Raw genomic sequence first — 15,129 nt, 5'->3', positions numbered from 1 at the left:
AAAAGAAACCATCGCAAGTCAATCATAAAATGCAATTACGTACCTACGTGTAAACAATATTCTAATTTGAGGAAAAATATTTTTAAACGAAAACAACTTCACAAACAAAATCATGGTGTCGGAAACAGACATGTTTACTCAAACAGAAACCGTCATGCTTAACCCAACTAATGATAAGATTTTTTTGTATTATTTTGCTAATAGATACAGTCACCCGCAAAAATAGGTGAACAAATTCATAACTCGAAACGCTTGCACACAGTAACTTCAATCCAAATATTATTTTTTCTTTATTTAAAATGAAGTTAGCCCTGTGAAATTTATTTTAGTGAAGTAATAACAATATTCGATATAGACGCAAAATTAAAAAAAAACTATTTGTTCAGCTACTTTTGTGGTTGACTATATCTATTTGTGGTACTAGAGTTTGGCCTACAATTCTTCTACGTAGAAGATATAAAATGGAAGTATTAATAATATACTGCCCACTGATAAGCACGGGCCTCCTTTACTATTGAGATGGTTTCGGCTTTAGTCCACCTCGCTGGCTTGTATGCCGGTTTCACTGTGTTTTTCCTGAACCGTTAAAGCAAGCGATAATTCACAAAAAATACACATAACTTTAGAAAAGTCAGAGGTGCGTGTCCTTTAATTTTAAACCTGCGTACATTCGTTTCGTTAGTCCGTTCCACTCCCAACTAGGCTATCGTCGCTTTCTATAATTTAACAGGAAATATGTTTTTGGTATAATTATTACTAGACTTTAATCTCTATCTCCATTTTTAAATTTACCCCCTACCACAGCGGTTAATTCTTTTAACCATTACCTTTTCAAACAAGCAAACATTCTTAGAAAATTGGTTTCAATTCAGTGAACTCGAAACAGCCCACTTGCCAGTAACGAGCAAGTTTTTGGAACCACCACCAAAAGTAGGACAGCACATTTTGTTGGAACGAGTATTTTTACATCTAAGTACTCAGCGTCAGGTCTTCCAAGTACTAATCAATTTGCCCGATCCTTGGCATCATTACGATTGGTATCATCACAAAAATTGCTATGTATTCCCTTTTTTTTAGTTGGTTGAATAACATGTTTATTACCTAATGATTTTATTTATTTTATTGGATCGCCAGTGGGTACATTAAGAGCAAAAGAAAGCAAACACTCAAATCAAACTACCCAGTTACAACTAACATGAAATATTTAAAAGATTACATTCCTGTCTAATGTTTTAGTAGGTAGATTTCATATCATCTCTATAAGAACGATCGCGATGTCTATTTCTGCCGCAAATGAACATTCAACGCAGTACTAGTACTAGTTTTAACTAACCTAGGGCGAAAAGCACATAATAGTGATATATTTATTTATTTATTTAATAAGGTTCACCAACAGCACACATACATATCTTTAAGTCTAAAAAACATCGTAAGTAAACAATTGGCTGAAGCATGCCATTTACAGGCATACTCAACATTCACAAAATAGTTATAATTATGAGTAATCTATACATATTATAGAACAAAGCCGCCTTTTCTGTCTGTCTATATGTTATCGATTATCTCAAAATCTACTGAACGGATTTTTATGAATTTTGGTATGGAGATAGTTTAAAACCCTGGGAAGGTTATAGGCTACTTTATATCCCGGGTAAATATATAGCGGACTTTTATCGCGGAAAACTCCATCACATTTGCCGCGAGCAAAAGCTAGTTATAATTGTAAGTATGAAAATAAACTGTGCAATATCCTTATTAAATTGATCATTACGAGTGTATTAACGCCACGATCGCTTTTTATCTTTTACACTTTTACTCCAGAATTCTTGATAGTTGAATAGGACCTTGCAGTTAAGTCGGTATGTCTGTGCTGTAGGTATACTTTAAAACAAAATGTGACGTTGATTATGGGTAAACTTCATGCATATAAAAGGTGAATGACCTACACATCTTGCTGTATCAAGACAATGTTTCAAAAACGCCAGCTCTTTACGGATGTCCTATTAATGCCTCATTTCCTACATTCTACTGGTAACACTTAGGCTAATTTTTAAATGAATCCAGGACATAAACTATTCTTATATTTGTTAAAAGGATAGCTGATAGATATCTGAAATTTGTTTTGGTTTCCCACGTATGTAACAGCTTACGTCTGCAAGCAAGGTCGTGGTTAGGTCTAAAATTATCTAACCTTTGCGTTTACAGTGTTTACTCCGCCAGCGTTTACTACACTGCATTCGGCTTACTCAAAAATAATAAACATGTGCAGTTTTATGGGCTTCATAACGTGTCGGTGGATTTTTTGGGTTTAAACTAATGCATTTGACTAAACACTTTAGGTCTGTTATTACTCAATGATTTCTTATATTTACGCGAATGTTAGATTATTTAAACTACTTTTCGGATTCTATCCCGATTTAGATATTTTAATTTTGTCCCAACGTTTCGAAGATTTTGGAGCCTTTGTGGTCACGGGGCGGATTGAAGTGTTGGTCATCCTCAGCCACCTAAAATTAAAATATAAAAAACGCGGTAAAACCCAAAAATTTTTTTAATTTTAATGTCCGTTATTACTGTTATATATTATTGGAGTTAGTTACAATGTAACAACTAGTTATTGTCCTAATTACAGAATATACGTCAACCCATAATTTTAAATAAATGTATGTTTTTTTATTCCCGTGGCGTAGGGATTGTGATAAATTAATACCCATTGGTATTATTCGTCATGATACAATTTACGTTCAGCAAATATAAGTTTTTAAAAGACACTACACTACTTTGTTATTAACAGTTGCTGAAGTTGTTCAAGCAACTGTCGGTTTCGTTATAGCAGCAGTGTAGTGATTACTGGTAATAAGTTTCCCGTGTCTGCGCGGTGCCTTAGTTACACTGATTTTAGTCGTTCAATAGCAATGATAGAAATTAACTTGTTTTCAGCAATACGAATATTAAACACGAAATAATTTCGCGGTAATGGCCCAGTGACAACGAATCTTTCAAGACGAATGTAAAATTAAAATACGACAACGCCTACGCATGTCGCCGTATCGTGACCCACTTTTAATTTCAACTACATTCCTCATATATTTTGCAATATAAAAATAAAACACATATTCCGCTACTTCATAATCATATCGTTTTATTTTCGCCATTATCTTGCCATTAAATTAAATTGCTATTTCAAAATTTGCCTCATGAATCTATATGTATTATTATTTAACGCATACTATTCTTCACATTGTTTTAGTGAAATGTGTGAATCATATTTACACCTTAAATTATTATAGACATCTAGTGATATCTCGTTTTTTCTATTTGACCTTCAAATTTATAAGAAAAAGTTAATCCTGTAAATTAGAGGGCTTCAAGCACTCCACCTTACTCTTGTTAACAGGATTGTAAGATTTCCTTACATATCAACTGAGTGAATATCTTACATAAGTATAAATATTATTGTTTCTCCATCGTCGCGAATATTAATTCCACTATTATGGAACTGCTCTAATCAGCAATAAAAAAAAACAATTGTAATTTTTCTCATTTCTGTGTATCATGTACTGTAATTTATACCTTAAACTGATTTTGAAAAGAGCAACACCGGAGTTTCTTGCCCTTTCTTCTCTGATGAAAACTGCTTTCCAAACTTGTGGTAGAGGTAATATTGACGGAATCTAAATAATGTATAACATTTTACAGGTTCCAATAAATTATTTCATTTCATTGTAAATCGCAACATTAAAATATAATCTAAAACGATGTTTCTTGTCTTTCTATAGGTCGGTGTTAGCCTAAACTAAAGCTCTACATATAGTAAATGTCTATATCCAAATACTTCTTTTAAAATGAAACTCTGCGGTTTTATAACAGTGGACGCGTAAAATCAATCGGAATGGAATCGGCTGGATTGCGAAGGATTCTTGCGCAGTCTGGAATACCGCAACGGGTAAAAAGATTTACAAAAATACCTACGATGCTAGCATTCCATTACTAAAATGTAATAAAATCTACTGAGGCTTTTGGAAATAAAATGAAATTGTTAAATGAATAGATTTTGGTTGTATTGTAAATAAGCTCGGGTGGTATTTGGCCATGTATAGGGATAATTGGCAGAATCTAAGAAAGACGTTGCCCAGGGTTCTGTACCTACGATGAAGGACATCTAAAAAAATAAATGAATACTGTGAACTCTACCATAAGCATCAATAACTACAGCTATGATCCTGCTGCTAGGCATAGGCCTATTTGCTACGGTCCTGTGCTAGTTTCGTTTTGGATTGACCCGCTTTATTAGGTCATCGACTAATCTTGTCGCCGCACGCCCAATTCTACGCTCGTCCTTGTGCTTTGTCCACTTGGGCTTGAGTTTGTCTATTAATTCCGATGGTATTATATGCTGGTCAATTGCATTTGAATCCCATACTGAAAGTACTACATCCCGAATAGGGCTCGATTTTGGAATTTATATCGAATGTTAAAATCTCTACAACACTACCAAATGCGAACAAATTGCATTCACATGCCGAAAATAAAAAATTACCAAATTTCTATATTAAGGAGTACAATCTTGAAATTGATAGGGAATAATAATTTATGTTTACGCAAATGTTAGACATTGAAACAAAACTATTTACGAATTTTATCGTAGTTATTTATCTTTTTTTTCAATTGGGAATGTAAAATTGTCTCCAACTCTCACTTTTAAAAGGTCTCATGGATCAATATTCCTGTCTCAGTGCTGTTGTCTATTGGGCAGGACGCATAAGATGATGAGCCAAGTATTCAAATGTGGAATTTTAACCATCCGAACACTATCTAACCAAGCCTTACTTGCCTGTCAATCTCTATGTCTTAATTATTCTTGGTCAAAATTAAATATTCTTTAAACAGGTAGCATACTATAATTTCCAAATATTAAATTATTCCCAATTATATGGTAACATTAATCTAAGAAATTTCATAATGTTCTTTAAAATCAATAATGAAATTAAATGCTTTATTCAACACGTAGGCGATCATGGTTGCGCTTATGGTAACTCAAGGTATATAAGAATATTCAATTATTACTTAATTAATACAGACATTTTATAATAATAATATCAGCCCTGTATTATATACTTGCCCACTGCTGAGCACGGGCCTCCTCTACTACTGAGAGGGATTAGGCCTTAGTCCACCACGCTGGCCTAGTGCGGATTGGTAGACTTCACACACCTTCGAAATTCCCATAGAGAACTTCTCAGATGTGCAGGTTTCCTCACGATGTTTTCCTTCACCGTTAAAGCGAATGATAATTCACAAAGAATACACACATGATTTTAGAAAAGTCAGAGGTGTGTGCCCTTGGGATTTGAACCTGCGGACATTCGTCTCGGCAGTCCGTTCCACACCCAACTAGGCTAGACATTTTATATTGGTCATAAAATAAATGAACTCAATGTAACTCTATGTAACATTTATTCTTCTTCGTTTGTATGCTTCTCCTACAAATTGTGACAACAATGAAATTAAGACAATTATTAACTGTTACAGTCTTTACTAATTTTTATTGTTTATCGTGTTGGCGATCCTTAAATAAAACAAATTAATAAAATAAATAAATGAAAGAGTACAAAGGAAACAAAGAAGCCAGATCGGACTGGCAGGAAAGAAGATATAAATCAATATTTCGATTGTCCTCCGCGGTTCTCCGAATGTAAGTTAACAATAATCATGGATCTTGTTTTATTTATAATTATAATCTTTACAGTGTTAAAATGCACGAAAATATATAAATTAATTAAGATATATTGCAATTCCCACTGTATTTGATATCATCTAACAGTTATTATTTTACCAGGATTCAAAAAGTTTGTTTAAGATTTTTAAAATATAAATCTAATTCGATGAATACGTATACACATATATTAAAAGACGACAACTATTTCTGATCAAATGCATCGACTGGACCTATTATTAGCCGGCCAGACCTAGTTCTAAACGTAGATAGATACTTCAGATATAACCGTAACAAGTACCTATGACATTTACAAATTCCCTACATTCTGATTTCCTATTCACAACTATATATTACATACATAGAATTGGAGGGTAACCTTTTTCGGGCTGAATTTTATTACCGACCTCTTTTCTCCCCTTCAAAGGGAGCCTTTACTGCTTTATAGAGGATATTGTGTAGGTGACTATTTAAATTGGATACAACAGGAAATAATAAATTACTCTTTTAAATGATTTTATCCTTTCCAATAACCTTAATAGGGAAATAGGATGCTAAATGTGTTTTATTGATGTAACGTTTGCAATAACGGCTTGGGAAGCAAAAGTTCAGAGCAGCTGATTATAATATGAATGGCAGACTCATGTCAGGCTTTAGTTCTCATTGGGTGTTCTTAATTAATATTTAAAAATTAATATGACTTAATAGTCATATTGTTTTTTTTTTATAAGAGTATGGCAAAGTGTCCCCTTGCATCTGATGGTTAGTGGATTGGGGTTCAATATAAAGTCGACTGACGAGAGATGAGTAAACCTTCGGACACAATTATGCTCGCCTGTTGGTACCGGGTATACACAGGCTGATCCCGGAACGTGACACACTTACGTGGGCCACCTTGTGTACCATGGTCGCTATCTGGACTTTCTTTTATATTATCATTATTAAATTTTTTGCAGGCTTTACCAAATTCGCGTGGGTCTCCGCGTGTCACCCAAGGTGCCGGTTCACATCGAGGCGTCAGTGTCCAGCAGTAATGGGGCAGCGAGAACCGGCCGGCCCGCCGCCAATGCCTCGCTCATCGGTGGCCTTGCGGCTTCCAGGGCCTTCCAGATAATGTACAGGAACGAGGAGGTCACGCTAAGAGACATCGTACATTTTAGAGCTCATTTGCTGGGTGAGTTAATTTGTAAAAACACTTGCCTTAAGTACGTAGTACATATATATCGATGGCTTAAATGTAGAAATGTGGTGATTCAATCTGTGAGTCTGTGTGATAAATAAAACCAACGAAATAGCTGGTGTCATCTGCCTTGATACAACTAGAAAAAAAGAACTTCAAAACAAGAACCATGGGTTTAAGTCTCACATTGAAATTTCATACACGCAAAGACATTAAACAGTAAAGTTGGTCATACACCAATGTATATTGGTTATTATCTTGTGTTTTCCTATCAATATATATATCCCTCAATAGCACTTCACTTTTAACTGGGAATCTTACTTATCCTATCCGACCCTATATAGGATAGGGTCGGATCTTACTAGACCATGATTAAAACATAGGCTACTTTTAATCCCGATCATATGCTTCCATGGGAATTATTTGATTTTTCATCAGATTTTTAAATAGATAGCGCTGGCATCGTACTGTGTTTAAGGGTCTTTCGTTTCAGCAAAGGCTTTTCACGCCGACGAAGCCGCGAGCAACATCTAGAAAAGAATAAAGTAACAAATTAAAACAGCCTTGTCGAGTTTTTATAGATACCTTCATTCATATTAAGGCACTTTGAAAACTTCGTGTGTTCTTGGATATTATATTATTGTGGACATCAAATAAGATAGGGAAGGAAGAATTTTTCTCCTGCAATCTTAGTCATGTTACGAAATATAATATAAGCTACACTGCATAAAGTATGTAACATAACGGAGTGTGTAAATACAAATTAAATTACACTTAATTTATTGGAAAATAATATTACTTACAGGCATTTCATTGAAATTAATAATACTATGAAAATTTAGTGAAATGCGTAGAAGAGGTGGTCTTTGCGTCATTCAAAACATGCCTAAGTATATATTTTAACTATTCAACTGTATGTGAAAACATGAACATTTTACAGCTATTCGTAAAATAATTTATTATTCACATCCGAATGAAATCCATCAAAATGCTTTAAAATATTAAATGTTTGATTACTTTGATATTTACACAGTCGTGTCCACCGGATAAATCGATTTAATACGTAAGTAAATTTAGACCGACAACAGTAATGAGTTTTATTCCATTAATACACGAAGCCGATGAAGCACTGTATTACGTAGATGAATTCAATGATCTTCTATATGCATAGGTACGTACCTATCAATTTGTCCAGATTGGGTGCATGAAGCGAAAGGTTATGTTTCAAGATTTCAATAACAAGCAATATCTGTTAACGTAATCATTTTTTGTGTCGGACTTCATATTTTGTTAGCCAGACAGTAGTGGAATAACTGTATTTAGCTGATAATTCTAAATGAACTTTTGTCAACAGTTGACAGTCGAAACTTGAAAGAATCGTTAGAGCGAGCAGAATGGAGTCTTGGGGTGGAGTTGTGGTGCAGCGAGGGCGCGCAGTCGAGCACCCTGGCACCTGTCTCCTGCCGAGTGCTGAAGCTGCACTTCCAACCATCCCAGGGTCTGCATTACCACCTGCCCGTGCTCTTCGATTACTTCCACCTGTCGGCTGTCTCCATAACAATACATGCCAGTCTAGTTGCTTTGCATCAACCGTACATCAAGTAAGTAATTGTATTCGTGGAATTTTATGCCTTTGAATCATCATTCACTTTGAATCGTCTAGCACGTATCATCATACGTGCTAGACGCTTGTCCAGTAAGCGCCTTTACAAAATAACACCACCTAGACTTAAAATTAACTGTTAATATTATGTGATACGAGTTGCAATTACCGGCATGATTGTGCTTGTAAATATAAAAAGGTTAAATATAATAGCCTCTATTTAGATTACCTATCATAGTGAAATATTTATTATATACCTATCACTTTTTGATTCCATTCCATGTCTGTCTTTGTAAGGAAAAGTATCATGCATTACGTTCAAAGCTGGTAAGTATTGAGTAAAAACCTGTTTTACGAAGACCTACCTCAACTGCCATATTTCTAAGCATTGCGTACTAAAAGTGGGTCCATTAATATTGTGATTATTGATGCTACAAGAAGCATTAAAATGTTTCAATATATAAATATATCTACAATAAAAATGGCATAATACAATTTTGAATATATACTTAAACTTAACATTTTAGTTGTAGCTTTCTAAATACTAATGGACTGTAACCTCAAGAAATTTTATACAATTCAGTCACTAATAAAAAATAGTTCTAGATTCCAGTGTCTTTAATTTCCTGTTAGAAATTTCAAACGAACAAAGCCGCAAGCAAAAGTACTAAGTTAACATTTTTTTAAATTTGACTCTAACCATAATATAATTAATACTACACTTATTTTTTATGAACTTTGCCTGCCAGTAATTAAATAAAAACAAAACCTTCCCAACCAGTACACCAACGACCATAAATAGGGTAACGACATGAGCGTAACATAATATGTTTTTCCAGCACGCCCCGCTCGAGCAAACAGTGGGGCAAGTTAATGAAGAGCGCTGGATCCAACTTCAGCGCGTCGGGCAGCTTCGAGAACGTGTTGTTCGGATCCACGGGCAAGTGCGCTGGCGGCAACTCCGGCAAAATAGCTCACGCCAGGTAAGGCGACGCTTTTAATGTTGTATTGTTGAAATGTAATGAGGTTTTGTAATATGTTATCATATTTGAATTACTTACTATGGGAAGTATTTATAATGTTTTCACGTAAGGTCAGTCGGGGGAAGTGCGCCATAAAATTATCATAGCTGGATTCAATGCATAATAATTTCTTTTTGTGCTGACTTAAGAATGTAATTTTATTAATTTAAGAATATTTGGTATTTTGTGATAACGACCTATAGCCATTCAAGGAAATCAGACAATAAATTAATAATATTTTGCTCAAAGTAAAAAAAGATGGTAGTAGGCGCACTTGCCTCCGGAAATGGGGCAAGTGCACCTGTGTAAAAAAAACGTATATATTAAACATTATAAAGAAAACACTAATTTTAGTCCATAGAAAAATAAGTTTTACCCGCATTGCTCTTGGATAATTTTTTATAACTCAATATTATAACAAACTATGGCTGTCAAATCAAATTCGGGGCAAGTGCGCCATATATTTGTAAATCAGGGCTTCAAAACATTTTACCCATTTTTTTTTGCTATATTTAGGTATTAATATTAGAGTTTTATGTGCGGATATGTTGTTATAAAGAAATGGTAGCTTTAATACGAAATCCATTTTATTTCTAAAAACTAAAAAAACATACAATTATGTAGGAACTAACATTTTGAATGCGTTATAACTCAAAAACTTAGAATTTGGCCTTATAACATTTCTCATTTCTTCTTTTGTAAAACGAACCATTTAAAACAAACAAATATCCGAAGAATTAACTAATACACCTTTTTATTTAAGTCGGCTCAAAACAAAATACCCTGAGTAAAAAATGATGCTATTACATTTCAATAATAATAATTCATATTAGTAAAACATATTCTCAAAAAAGGGATAGGCAAGTGCGCCATATGACTATTAACTGTGGCGCACTTGCCCCTACTCGACAATTTTGAGGTACATTTTTTCGCATTGCTAAAAATCCATTATTTTAGTAACTATAAATAAAATTCGGGCAGGAAATTAAAATAAAAGGTTTAAACTATGAACTCACCTTACTGGTTTACAGAAATATGTTAAATATCTTGTAATATTTGATGTTATCTTTTACGGGGTCATCTCTGTTTACAGGTCTAAATGACACTTAAATTAAAATGGCGAATAAATCGTATTAAAATGAACATTTGTGTTTTTTAGTGGAACTGTATTTCAGTTAGTAGCATAGATATAAGATTGCGGTTATTGTATAACATCAATAGTTTTCGATTTTTTTAGGGCAGGTGCACTTACCCCGTCGGCGCACTTGCCCCACCTGACCTTATTTAAATTAGGTTTGCATTTGAAGCAGAAATAGCGAATTTATGTAACTTTTGTTTCAACAGATTTTAGAAAAACGAGCATTAGCTTAATTATAAAACAATGATTTTCATAATGAAACGGATCTCATTTTTACAGGCAAGTCCATGCAGAAGTATGCGGGATTCTGCTGGGATCCCTAGAAGGTTTGCAAAGTGCGTTAACAGTGTGCGGCTCAACGGGTGTCATGCTTACTCCAGAAGAGTCCACATCTAATTCAGTCGTTGGAGAAGTAGCGCAGAGGATAAAGGATCTCAGTGATTTTGGAAAAGTGAGTGTAAAGTTAATTGCTGTGCTATAATAGTTACAATTTATGTCATATGACTAGATAAAAATTTAAAAAGCCTCAGTTGTAAAAGTAGAAAAAACTAAAGTATCTCGAATGAGTTTACATGGAAGAAATAGTTTCCAATTTGTTCTAATTTGATAAACCAGTAAAACAAAACATTAATATATCCAATATATATCAGAATTTGCAGAAATCCGAGTGCGGTGAAGAGGAGGAATGGGCGATGAGCGCCGCTCACGACATCGCGCGTTTATGTGCGGAGGTGACGCTTCGCTGGCGCGCATTCCTGCACCACACCACCGACCGACCACACGTCCACCACGCGCTTGCAGCTCGACATCATGCATTACGGTAAATTGAACTTTAATTAAAATTGGATCATTGATGACATAGCCTATGTGATGCATGTCTATTCGGTATACTATGTTTAATTAACACCTCAGAGAAAGCAAGAAAACAATGGCTTTAGTTATCGGTCAGACTAGTGATGCAACTTCATCGAATTTTACGCCTACTATCGAGCCTTCTACTACTTAGAGCGCTTAGGATTCTGTTGCGTCTGTTTTGCTGTTGGTGTTGCTTGTGGAAAATATAAAATAATAATAATGAATAATAATTGCAGTGCTTGCAAATGCTCACTAACGCCAAATACTTTTCTTCATTGTCGCTTATGTAATCAAGATTATCATTATGAGTGCTTAAATATTAAAACCGCTCAATATGCTGCATTCAGCAACGAGTACCTTGCTTCCTGGAAATGTCCAGCCTGCAATAATGTCACTAGGCGTGTTAGAACCAATTGCAATACTCCTGTACGCTGCCATCAGGTGCCGGTGAATGAGGACTCGATGAATATGTCTCTTGATAATCTCGACCGTTCCGAATTAATGGAGGAGTCTAACGCATCAGGTGTCTTAATAACATCACCTGGATTGGGTGAAGCGGTTACCATTGAGAAGATTGGACAAATACTTGACCAAAAGTTAAATGATACGTTAACTCATTTCATGTCGAGCTTCCGTAATGCTTTAAAGGAAGATCTGAAAATTATGGTTAAGAGTGAAATGGCAGATGCTCTTCAACAACTTAAGCTTGGTTTTAATGACAGCATCACCACTCTCTCCACCGGACAAGATCAACTCAAAACTGAACAAGTAACGTTGAAACGTCAGTTGGAGGTACAGTCCTCCATTATTGAAAGAATCATCGATGAGAACTCACGTTTGAAAGAATCTCTACGTAAGCTGGACAATCAACTTAATGCTATGGATAAGCTGTCAAGAAGTCATAACATTGAAATTCAGGCTGTACCTGAATCTCGCAATGAAAATCTTTTTGCTCTTGTCAAGAAATTAACAGACTTGCTTGAAATCTCTATCGACGACTCATCTTTGCGTGCATGTCGCCGTATTGCGAAAATAGATTCTCGTCCCGTCGCCCTCGCAACATACTGATTACGCTATCATCACCTCGGCAGAGAGATATAGTATTATCGGCAGTGCATAGATTCAACAGAAAGAATGTCGGTGAACCATTAAATTCTAGACATCTGGGTATTGATGGCGAACCAAATAGAATATTCGTAGTAGAACATTTGTCTCCTGACACTAAAATGTTATATGCCGAAGCGCGTAAGATTGGTAAAACGTGTAATTATAAGTATGTATGGGTTAGATTTGGACGCATATATATGCGTAAAGACGAATCCTCTAAAGCTATTTATGTTAAAAATTTTGAGACACTGAAAAACCTTTGTTCATAGTTTTCTTCTGTATAACTTATAATCTTTTCTTTTCTCAATTTTTATTTTGTTTTTGATTATAATTGTTATAAATTTTTGTGCTTCATCATGTATATTTATTATCAAAATGTAAATAGAATAAGATCGAAAACTGATGAACTCTATTTGAATATCCTAAACTGCAACTATGATGTGATATGTTTAACTGAGACAAACCTGAATGACAATGTCTTTACTAGCGAATTTATTAGTAATGATTATAACGTTTTCCGACGGGACCGACATACCACATGTTTAAATAAAGTTGAAGGTGGTGGAGTTTTAATTGCAATTAATAAACTTCACTGTGGTTCGTCTGTCCTCTTGGGAAAGTGATATTGAAGATATTTGGATCAGATTCTTGCCTAACTGTACGCGTGGTAAAATTATTAACCTTTGTCTATGTTACCTACCTCCAGATCTTTCAACGAACTATTTAACGGATTTTTATACTAATTGTAAGAAAAATATCACAAATTCTAGCTGCTCAGAGGAATTTATATGTATTGGTGACTTTAATGTCCCCAACATTACTTGGACCAAAAATAATGATTCTGCTGATGCATCACCAAGCCCTTCTCCTGACATAAAATCGAATTTACTTCTTGACTTTTTCTTTTTATGTAACCTCCACCAATTTAACACAATACCTAATTTTAATAACCGATGCTTAGACCTAATATTCTCTACATTGGACAATTTAGTTGTAACTGAAGCTAGTCCCCTTATTCGTTTAGACAAACATCACCCTCCTCTCAAGTTTGAACTTTCGTCTCTTTCTCAAACACAATTCCATACACCTAAACGTGTGAAGCGACCTAACTTTTATAAATGTAATTATGATAATATTAAGACAACCTTATCCAAGATGGACTGGGAATCATTATTTTCATCCTCAGACATTGATACCAATGTTGCTCTCTTGTATAACATTCTTGATAAGCTGATACGTGAGAATACTTGTATGATTTCTAAAGGTCAGGATAACTTTCCTATTTGGTATACACCTGGATTAAAACGATGTATTGCTGAGAAACTTAAATTTCATAAGTTACATAAAAAATATAATAATCCTCGTGATTACGATGTATTCTGTCTATTAAGATCTCGCAGTAAACGTCTAATGGTTCAGTGTTTCAATAACTATGTATCTACAGTTGAGCAATCTATGACATCGAATATTAAATCTTTTTGGAACTATGTAAACAATAAAAGAAACTCTAGCAATTCCTTCCCACTATCTATGAAGTACGGTGATCTTAGTTCCTCTGATAATAGGGGTATCTGTGAACTTTCTCCAAATTTTTCAGCTCTGTATTTGAAAGTGATCATAGTGCTGCTATTGACTCTAACACTTTACCTCACACTAGCGTCACCACTTTACACGGCATTGCTATTACTAAGCATAAAATATTAGCCAAGATAAAAAAACTTGATCCGTCGAAGGGTGCTGGACCTGATGGATTACCCCCTTTCTTTGTCAAACAATGTGCTGTTGAACTTGCCAAACCTTTATACATTATCTTTAATAGTTCTTTACGAACTGGGGTATTCCCAACCAAATGGAAAATAGCACACGTAGTACCAATCTTTAAAATGGCGATAAGTCGTCTTGTGTAAACTATAGGCCTATCAGTATACTGTCTTGTTTTGCAAAATTATTTGAGTCCGTTGTCTATGATGTATTGTATTTTCAAGCGTCAAACCTCTGCTATCCCTAGACAACATGGTTGTGTAAAAAAGTCTACCATAAGTAATCTTCTCGAATATAAAAATTATTTATGTTCCGCCTTTGCACGTAACACTCAAGTAGACTCAATTTACACCGACTTTTCTAAAGCATTTGACAAAAGTGAATCATAACATATTATCTTCTAAATTGAAATCTTTTGGCGTTCATGGTAGCTTACTGAGGTGGCTTGAATCGTACCCTGCCAGAAGAACTCAACTAGTCACGCTTAATGGTGCTCTATCATCTTCCGTTTTGTAACCTCTCGCAAGGATCTCACCTCACTCTATTATTTATTATTTTATTAATGACCTCATTTACCGCCTGAAGTGTCCTTGCTTATTGTATGCTGACGACCTGAAGTGTGTTCAATGAGTGTTCGGAGTGCTATTGATTTACAAAGTGATCTAGACATTATAAATGCATGGTGTAAAGTTAATCACATGTTCCTTAATGTTCAAAAATGCTTTATTATCTCCTTCACCAAAAAAA

General features: G+C 34.7%; 1 protein-coding gene across 1 annotated transcript; it reads left to right on the top strand.

Annotated features, from left to right (window-relative positions):
- Nucleotides 1–6,672: 6,672 nt before the first annotated feature.
- On the top strand, nucleotides 6,673–12,582 carry LOC119192784 (protein FAM135A-like; the record flags this gene model as incomplete). Its single annotated transcript, XM_037446549.1, has 6 exons — nucleotides 6,673–6,890; nucleotides 8,251–8,497; nucleotides 9,339–9,482; nucleotides 10,939–11,110; nucleotides 11,310–11,479; nucleotides 11,862–12,582. Coding segments are annotated over 6 exons (1,672 nt in total), but the record flags the coding sequence as incomplete, so codon positions are not given.
- Nucleotides 12,583–15,129: the final 2,547 nt, after the last annotated feature.

The sequence above is a fragment of the Manduca sexta genome, unplaced genomic scaffold (genome assembly GCF_014839805.1).
Source record: "Manduca sexta isolate Smith_Timp_Sample1 unplaced genomic scaffold, JHU_Msex_v1.0 HiC_scaffold_3161, whole genome shotgun sequence".
NCBI lineage: Eukaryota > Metazoa > Arthropoda > Insecta > Lepidoptera > Sphingidae > Manduca > Manduca sexta.
The sequence above is the reverse complement of the archived record's forward strand: the minus strand, read 5'-3'. Positions and strand labels throughout refer to the sequence as shown.